The 10085-nt window shown below is 40.0% G+C and overlaps 1 protein-coding gene across 4 annotated transcripts in view; it reads left to right on the forward strand.

The window, feature by feature from the left end:
* Window positions 1–7016, forward strand: part of ptpn11b (protein tyrosine phosphatase non-receptor type 11b) — a 135485-nt gene extending 128469 nt beyond the window's left edge. For 3 of the 4 annotated variants that reach the window (XM_048561858.2, XM_048561860.2, XM_059638023.1), the window contains 2 exons: window positions 4353–4456; window positions 6115–7016. In XM_048561858.2, the coding sequence (XP_048417815.1) occupies window positions 4353–4437 (85 nt within the window). In that variant the 3' untranslated portion in view covers window positions 4438–4456; window positions 6115–7016. The remainder of the gene's footprint in view (window positions 1–4352; window positions 4457–6114) is intronic. The other variant, XM_048561859.2, reaches the window with a different exon arrangement.
* The last annotated feature ends 3069 nt before the right edge of the window (window positions 7017–10085 follow it).

Consider the following 10085-nt stretch of genomic DNA (forward strand, 5'->3'; position numbering starts at 1 on the left):
CACATTAGCACAAAACAATTTGCTCTCTCCACCAACACTCAGCAGAAGTGTGTACCACAAAACATACCAAAGAAATTTACCAACGCTCCTTAGACAGCAACATCCAAACCCATGACCAGTACCATTTAAAAGGACAAATGCAGGAGATGCATGGGAACACCATTACATGCAAGTTTACCTCCAAATCACTCACCATCCTAACTTTGGAAATATTACAGTTCTTCAGTGTTGAGTCAAAATCTTTGAACACCTGGAATGAATTGAATTACCTTGATTGTCGCATGTACTCGAATGAATGCAGTGAAAAGTTTACAAGTCGCATTACAGTGCCATCTTGGGTATAAAGGTACCTAGGTACAGATTCCTAAGAACAAATTCTTGGGAAAAATAAAATTGAAACGAAATGAAATGTCCAGCATTACAGGTCATAGGAGTAAATTTAAAAAAAGAAAAAGAAAGTTCAGAATAACAGTCTTTCCAGCTCAGTCCACACCAGCACCTAGCGTCTAGTAACTGAAAGAGACTTCCACCTCACCACTGCACATGCCGGACTCACCAATGTAGGAGTTGCCAAACTTTATGCATCATCTCATTGCCACTGGGCCCACCTCATTGATGACTTTGATCCCACATTCACCCCGCAACCAGGAGTCTCCAGCTCCGCTGCTGCCACCACCTCACCGATAACCAGAAGTCCCTACTCTGGGGCTATCATGACTGCAGCTAGTAATCCCTGGCTTGCTGCTGTCTTGACATCAGGAGACTCTGCTCTGAGCATATGCTACCACCAATGCCACACCAGCACCAGGGAGTCCCTGCTCTAGGCCTACTGCCACCAGGAATCCCCAGCTCTGCTGCCAGGCCACCATCATGCCAAGTCCCTCTTCGGCTACAAATGTCACGTTGCCGGCACTGCCATATTGAAAATTCCACTGCTGTGCTCGATCACTGGAGGAGCTTTGTTGCTACTGCCATCGGCCCTGAACTCTGGGAGGATGTTCTTGCTACCCCAACACTGCCTCCAGTCACCAGGAGAAGCTGTTTCCACCACTCCACGTGGCCCTCTCTTGCAGCCACACCAATGTACCACAGAAAAGAGTAAATAAGAAAAAGAACAGAAGCAAAAGAAAAGAGGAAAAACAGGAACAGATGAGCCCCAGGAAAGAGCTGTCATGCAGCCTTGCTAATCTGTCGCCATCTTGAACTTGTATTGGTGTTGGCCTGGCTAGAAACAGCCACATCCCATGAATGAATAGAACAAAAATCTGGAGTTCAGGTGCAGATTACGTCTAACAGAAATCAAGTCTCTGATCATTTATGCCACTGTAAGAAATGTTGTTCAGCAATTGATCCCACGTGCAGAACTGGTCACACCTCATTCAGATCAGTGTTAATGGACTGGTGTGTGTACTATTAGTAGCAAATGGTACACTATACTTAAGTCATTTCAGTCACTTGTGATCAACCTAATCACAATTTGGTTCACCCGACACAGTTTTAAAAACGCCTCTTATTTTTCATATCTTCAGCTGTATTAATCAAAATCCACTTAGCATTTAATCAATAAATATTTTAAAAACTTAATTTGAAATAAGTTCTAAGATATTACCCAATTTGTGTTGAGTTACTACAGATTTTACATTTGGCAATATGGAAATTGGGAATAATTGAGGAATAGGTGCTCTTTATTACTAGCCCAGTTGTTTGCAAAATTTTAACTTGGATTGCAAATTGCATCCAAAGTAAAACCTACCCTCTGGCCCGAGAAGTACTGTAGGATGTCCTCTGTATCCACTGTTTAATAGAGGATTCAAACCAATTACCAACTCCTACAAAGTGTAGACTTTTGAACATATATTAACTTTTTTACAATAGTGTCACTCAGTGTGAGATCCAGGATTTAGATTTTATTCTTTGGCAGGACTGCATGATGACATTTTAATGGGAATTGAACAGTGTATTGCTGCTGTGACCAATGCAACAGAAAGTGAAGCAATAAAATGAACACACTGACAGAGATAATAGGAACTGCAGATACTGGAGAATCTGAGATAACAAGGTGTGGAGCTGGATGAACACAGCAGGTCAAGCAGCATCTTGTGAGCAGGAAAGCTGACATTTCGGGCCTAGACCCGTCTTCAGAAATGGGGCAGGGGAAGAGGGTTCTGAAATAAATAGGGAGCGAGGAGGAGGCGGATAGAAGATTGGTGGAGAGGAGACAGACAAATTAAAGGGGCGGGGATGGACCCAGTAAAGGTGAGTGCAGGTGGGGAGGTAGGGAGGACAGGCAGGTCAAGGGGTGGGATGAGGTTAGTAGCTAGGAAATGTAGGGTGTGGCTTGAGGTGGGAGGATGGGTTAGGTGGACAGGTTAGGGAGGCGGGGACAAGCTGGGCTGGTTTTGGGATGCGGTGGGGGGTAGGGGAGCCAATTTATTGGACGTGTAAAGCTGATTTTGAATTCAGTCGGCTGTTCAACTGATTTCATGGCTATCTCAAAAAAAAAATCAAAGAAAATTAGAACTGGAATAGTTAACCCTGATCTGCCGTTCAATAAGGCCATATCTGATCTGATTGTGGCCTTGCCTCCACTTTCTTATGTGGCACCACTCCTAACACTTGACAAACATCTGTGCAATGAGTAGGTGTACTCATGACTGTTCACAGATGTGTTCACTAACACAAGGGTCCCCCACTGGCATCATTTAAAGGGCCTGGCATCCAGGTGAAGTGCTTTTGTCTGACCTCTGCAGCAAAATTAATGCAATTGCTGTGGCTTGCTTTTACAGGTTTTGTGGTGAGCCACTGTCCATATTCAGGGAAGCTAGAGGACCATATGCTACAGGAGAAAGAAGGTTATTTTTTAAAGTCGCTCGCAAGAGGTGAGCATTGCTGGCTAACCCAGCATGTATTGCCCTTAGTGAGTTGCTGCCTTGATGCACTGTGATACATGGTGTAGGTATGCCTACTGTACTGTTATTAAAGGAGTTCCAGGATTTTTACTTCGCAGCAATAGCAAAGTGAAGGAGAAGCAATATCGTTCTGAGTCATATGGTGTATAGCTTGGAGAACTTGATATGATTGCAGCAACTCTGGACCTGCAACGTGTCCAGCAAATACAGCAGGAACGACCAAGAAGGGAAGGAAGTTCTGTGAAGAGGGAAGTGGAGGGTGGCCTACCCGCTAGGGGATTTTCCAGCATGCTTTCTCACCTTCACCTAAACCAAGAATACTGCCTGAGGTAACTCAAGTTCAACATTGAGGTGGTTATGGAATTGCACAAATATGAAACAAAGGAAATGGATGCTGGATCTGAACCAAACAACAAACAGAATTTGCTGGAGAAACCTGGGTCTGGCAGCATCTGTGAAGAGAAAACAGAGCCAACGTTTCGAGTCCAGTGACCCTTCTTCAGAACTGTATTGCTGCCTTCGGCACAAGAATGAGGTCAGTGCTGCCAGTGGCCACAAAAATCACCGTGGCATTCAACATTTATATGTCTGGATCTATCCAAGCTGGGAAAGGTCAACCATCCATCTGCATGTTTGTGTGTGGAGAGGTAAATAAGTTATTGTCAGCGTCAGCAGGGAGAAGCCATTGAGAGGATCAGTAGCTTTGCTAGGTTAGGATTCCTAATGTTTCAGACATGGACAACATGCACTTGGCTCTGCTGAAAAATTTGCAATGGAGAGAGCTATAGGAACTATCAGGGCCACTCTTAAGCCATGTGTACTTGATACATGATCACACGTAAGGTGCTCAAACAGGAAGGACCCACCCTGTTTCCCCCTCCCCTAGGCTGGAAAAAGCCTCACCTGTGGCATGGTTGCCTCTTGTAAAATTCAAGAGGAAATAGATAAGTGACAGTCACCATATTGCCACCACCTTCATGGAGCAAATATTTATCTTTCTGGATGTGAGGATATTATATTACAGAATACAGCATTTCTCAAATGCAAGCACTTTTTTTTTTAAGAAACCCTTCAGATCTGAAGTTTTCATGTCATTTACCTTGCCCATTGCTTACAAAACGTGTAATAGTTTATTTGATGTGGAGGTGCTGGTGTTGGCCTGGGGTGGACAGTCAGAAGTCACATGACACCAGGTTATTATCCGACAGGTTTATTTGAAACCACAAGCTTTCGGAGCAGTATTTCATTGAGTCATTCAATTGTGGGACCACACCTACAAGGAAATGTGCTGCCACTGTCAAGTATAGATTTTTTTAGATTAGATTGTACAGAGGATGCAAGTGATTTACAAACCCTCTGTCATCTTGTATTGTGCAATTTACGGATATGTTTGTGACGTTGTAAGATTTTAAAAATCCTTATTGTTATTCTCCTTTCCTAAAGATTGAAAGAAGAACCATCCTGTCTATATGAAAATTTAAACATCAAAAGTCCCAAATCGTCAGGAAGTAGCAACACCAAGAGATAAAAGCACCAAGGGTAGAGAGGTCGTATAATAAGCACATTAACAGCACACATTACTTAAAAACTCTGTTTATATTGCACATACAAGATAGTAACATATGAAAATACAGTTGTAAGTGTTATCATGTACATTATTGTGAAATCTTCCTTGTTGAAGTGCATTCATGTTTTGGATGTTTTCTTCTCACCCGAGCACCCTATCACCCCAACTTCTCTTATCTTAGGCGTTACTACTGTGGATCTCACCTTGTTCTTTTTTTAGTAATTCCTTCACAGTACCCTTCCCTTTTGTGTTGTATTATACCCAGTTATATCTCCCTGCCTTAACAACAATATTTTCCTGCAGAATTCCAGTGTTGCCTGTATTAGATTTCCTCCATGACCTCTGGATCTGGGTGGTACTCTGTTATTCAGCACTGGTTACTCCTAGCGGTCTCCAAAACTCTGCTACTTTTCTCATTCCTAACATTTATGCAGCTGCCTGCCATTCTCTCTAATGGCCAATTTCTCCCAGCTCTCTCCCCATCCTTTCTCTCATTTTTATACACACCAACTAACTCTGGCACTAATCTCCTTCCCCAACCTGATCCAGTGGGACAATAATTATTCATCCATCTGCATTGATGTGTAGAATGTCTGTTCCCTCAAACAAGTGTTTCCCCAACTCATGGCTGGAGGTGATCTCCAGAAGTGGAGGTTTGTGTATTGGCGCATGATCACATAGCTTAGCGGGACATTGCTGATAACTCTTGCCCTCTTATGGCTCACTGCCTAATTTATTTAGTCCACCATCCAAACCACAATAGACAGTAGTACTCAGGTTGTATCATGTCTGTGTCCTTTATGCCCCATGACTTCATTTGTGCAATCCATCTTTACTATTCCTACCAATCCTCAGATTCCTTTTAAGTTTGTCATTTTCTACAATCCTACCTGTATTCCTCATGCAAATCTCTTCCCCTGGAATTTAATTTCTATACAGAAATGCTCGCTCTTTTCGAGCAAACTTCACCCTTCCACACACGTCATTTTGCTTCATCAGTTCTGAATGAAAGAGTAGACAGCAGATAATTAACTTTGTCTTTCATATAAACTGTCCTACATACACTGCCTTCCTCTGGATCTTGCAATTTCACAACTCTTCAAATTGTTACTGACTGGATCATTTCCTCACTCCAAACCTCTGGCTTACATCATCACCCACCCCACCCATCCTCACTACCGGTTCGGCCTACGCTACACTTCTCTCTCCAAACGCTTGCCTAAAACCACTGTATCTCACTTCCTGAGGGAATATTTTAGAAAACTGTATTCTCCTGTGATTTCAACTTCTGCAGACACCATGCCCCTGACCACCACCCCCACATGTAATGTTTCTTTTCCCTATTAGGTTTGTGAAGATAAACAAATACTAACTATCCCTTTAAAAATTTTAAGTTATTTTCAGTATCAATTTTTCTGTTTATAAATACAAACTACTTTTGCATTTATTGCAAACGTTGTAGGAAAAGTCTGATATTACTAATCACAATGATGAAGGATTGAATCATTATAAGATTTTGCAATATTTATTTAATACGCGTTTCTACCTTCTAATTTCCCCTGCCCTACCTTTTAAACGTGAGCAGTAATGAGAATGATCCTGTCACCGTAATACCCGATGTTTTTTTTTGCTCTCTAGAATTACTTCAGTTTACGTAAAGCTGCTGACTGCATTTGTAATTGAGAATTGCTGTGTCCCAGCTTGCCTCTGGATATCTATGCAGTGCAATTCTACAAACCAAATGTCTACAGAAAACTGCCTTTTACAGACTGTTTAATTTATGAACAAGACATTTTAAAAAATTATACTCTTTTTGTCAGCTTGTATTTATATATGTACTTTATGTGCCTCTATTGAAATTGATAAATTATGGAGTTTAATTTTAAGACTTCATGACTGTCCAAACAATATATTGCATGCCTTTAGAAAACAAAACAGAAATATTTGACCTGGAAAACTGTAAGCCCATGCATTTAATCATCTGCAACACTGAATCTTTTTAAGATGTAAAAAGGTAAATCATCATGATGAAAAGTTAGACTATGACAACCAAATTTTTGCAAATGTGTTTTTGTATCTACCTACACAAGCTGCGCTGGTGGCAGTGCCCAGCTTGAAAGCAATTCTGATGCGAAAGAAGCCAATCACCTCAGCAGCAGTACCACCAGCAGGAACCGTGTGGTATTGCAACAAGAGTTTTTAAAAAACTACTGTAATTGTTACTCATTGTTTTGCATTGCAATAATATTGTAACAATTTTGTAAATTTTAAAGTTGAGGAACATTTGAGATTCTGTTATACTTGGATTTGCCCAAGCTTTCACTGGCACAACTCTTTGCACATTACAACATTGATAAAATGGCACTTCCCGTATATTGTATTTGAAGTTGGTGGATATATCCACTAGCCAAAGATGAAGGTTTGTATGTTTTTCTTTAAAATTTGTGTTGATCACGTCATTAATAAGGCATTCAGTGCTGAATGAAGACAATTTTCTTTAAAAGGCTTTCTTATATAATAAAAAAAACTCTTAAAGCAAATTTACTCTAATATGAACAGTGGGTTCACTTACAATTTTGATATGTTTTCAGTGTTAATTGCCTCAAAGTCAATGGGATGCTGTCGTCAAGTCACCAGTAACCACAATTCACTATGTATGTTCTGGATCTGAGTTTGCTTGCTGAGCTGGAACGTTAGTTTTCGGACGTTTCGTCTCCATTCTAGGTAACATCATCAGTGAGCCTCCGAAGCGCTGGTGTTATGTCCCGCTTTCTATTTATCTGGAGAAAGCGGGACATAACACCAGCGCTTCGTCGGAGGCTCACTGATGATGTTACCTAGAATGGTGACGAAACGTCTGAAAACGAACCTTCCAGCTCAGCGAGCAAACTCACATCCAGAGCCTCAACCTGAGCTACAAATCTTATCAAAACTCGCTATCACTATGTATGTGTTAATATTGATTATTTAGAATAGCACTTGTTAAATAGTACATCCAAACCTGCAGAAATAGCATATTTAGGAAAATGATGAAAGGAAGAAACTTTGTCAAGAATTTAACCTTAAAATCTACTTATTCTGCTTGTGGCTGATTATTGGCCAATTTGAGTTCTCTTCTGTGTTTTCGATGAGAATGGTCCCAATGTTTCAGCCAATGCAATACTTTATTTGCCATTTCAAGATTATTATTTCAGAAAATAAATTGTGTTTTATATGGACATTGTCGTGAGAGCAGAGAGCCTCTGGTGCCCTTAGTGTTTTAGGAGCTCTCTCTCAATTCTATAGTTTCTTTATACTGTTCAGGGAGCATGTAAAACCCAATGATGTTATTCTGGAGAACAATTTACAAACAGATCTGTCTGTTATTCCTCCAAGATTAAACTTAGAATAGTGTTTCTGTTTCTAAATGAAATTAGTGTTTATGGAATTGTGAACTTTGCAAGCATTGCAAGAGCTCTGTAGCTCAATGAATGTAATGGAAGAAATTTATTCTTCCAAATTGACTTTAAAATATTTATGTATAAAATAATGCATACTAATGCTGACACCCCTATTATAAAATCATGATTGATTGATTAATCGTAATTCATTAATTTTAAATATACACACCCCAAGTACCTTGTTTGGGTACATCTCCTATGATTCTGAACATCCCAAATTATTTTTAACCATAAAGTAAATGTCTCTTATAGATTTCAGTTGTGTTTAATTCAGCTCACTTTGTCAGAATTCCTATTTCCTAACACATTTTTCAGAGTTGCTGCAAAGAGAAATCTAGTTTTAGAAGATGAAAACTAATACAAAGGCAAAATTCTACAAGTAGAGAATAGCAAAAGCTGAAACGTTTAGCACGTGCAGGCACCATCAATGGACACCGAACTTTGTTCAATCTCCTTGGCTGCTGCATCGTGAAATCCTTTGTATTTAACCTCTCCTTTTCTCCACCCTAACAAAGCTTCTTTATTTATCCTGCCTCACCCTGTTTTACTGGTTTTAAAAAGCTCTTCCATTTCTAATTCTTTCCCATTCTGATGAAGGGTCACTGACATGAAATTTTTAGTCAGCTTCTACATTTTTTTAATATTTGAGCTTGCACCTGCGTGTGAGAATTTCTTTACGTGTTTAAATGGGCTCAAATGCAAGTTGAAATAGAACAATCAAATGAACTCTGTTCTAGTTGAAAAATCAGCCAAGGAGTTTGCTTTGAACTACCCACTGCAAACCTACCTTCACTGTTACTCCCACAGTGCTATGCAGTATATGATTAGCCTTGTTAACAACCTTAAAAATTGGGTCCTGAAAATTCATACACCACATACACTCTATTTTACCATCAGGTTTATCTCAGCCATCCTGTGAAATAAGCTTACCCTCAAGACCATTTCTCATGGTATAGAGCTGGATGCACACAGCAGGTCAAGTAGCATCATAAGAGCAGGACCTGCTGTGTTCATCCAGCTCTATACCTTGTCATCTCAGATTCTCCAGCATCTGCAGTTCCTACTATTTCTCATTGTATACTGAGCCTATCATGAAAGGCCTAAGGCATTCTGTTTTAGTCCTGAAAAGTGCCCATTCTATTTTGATTTCATCCCAAACTAGCAATAGCAATGTGTGGTGCTTGCCATTAATAGGATGCTGCCATTAAACAAAATTTTTTAAAAATTGTTCTGCCTCGCAGAGTAATGTGTGAATTTCAGTACTGATGTGATGCCAGGTAAGTAAGTTGTACATTCTGAAAACTTGCGGACTATATCAAACAGCGTATTACTTGGTTTTTCACAACAAGCAATATTCTGACTGTACCCGTACTTACAAAACTTGTGACACTGTGTCTAACATCAGATGTGATTCTGAAATTGGACATAATTTCCTGGATAATCCTGAGTGTATGAAGAATTCTGCTGATTGACAATTCTAAATTGGTTATCAGGCATACAGTGTGATGCACTTGCATGTACTGAAACCTACACATGTAAATAGAGTGATAACGGGAACTGCAGATGCTGGAGAATCCAAGATAATAAAGTGTGGAGCTGGATGAACCGAAACATCAGCTTTTGTGCTCCCGAGATGCTGCTTGGCCTGCTGTGTTCATCCAGCTTCACACTTTATTAACATGTAAATAGTCCTGTTCTTTGCAGACAGAAAGGACATACAGATGCATTAAACCTATTTCACCTCAACAGATTAGATTGCAGCCAGCTGGCTCATTTCTCAGTAAAATTTGCTGACCAATCAGAATCAAATTGCCTGCTTTATAATCATGAAATAGCCTAGCAGTTCACTGTCAATCATTATTAGTCAATGCATTCTCCATGGCAATGCCTCTAGCAATTAGAATTCATTTGCCAAGCAATCTGTGCTTTCTTGTGTAGTATAAATGTTAATTTAACTCTTAAATCAGTATTTGTTTTGTCAGAATGAGTGCAAGATTAAAACGTTTTGATACTTTTTCTTCAGCAATAAGTCTGTTTCTGCCCATGGATACAGACTGGCCTGCTGAGGCTTTCCGGTTTTTCTTTTTTTTAAAAGAAAGGTGTTTGGCTGTTGATCTTCTTTTGTGTGCCAGTAATTTAAAATGTTACTTTATCTACCTCTGCTTTTCT

This window comes from Stegostoma tigrinum, chromosome 28 (assembly GCF_030684315.1).
Source record: "Stegostoma tigrinum isolate sSteTig4 chromosome 28, sSteTig4.hap1, whole genome shotgun sequence".
NCBI classification, from domain to species: Eukaryota; Metazoa; Chordata; class Chondrichthyes; order Orectolobiformes; family Stegostomatidae; genus Stegostoma; species Stegostoma tigrinum.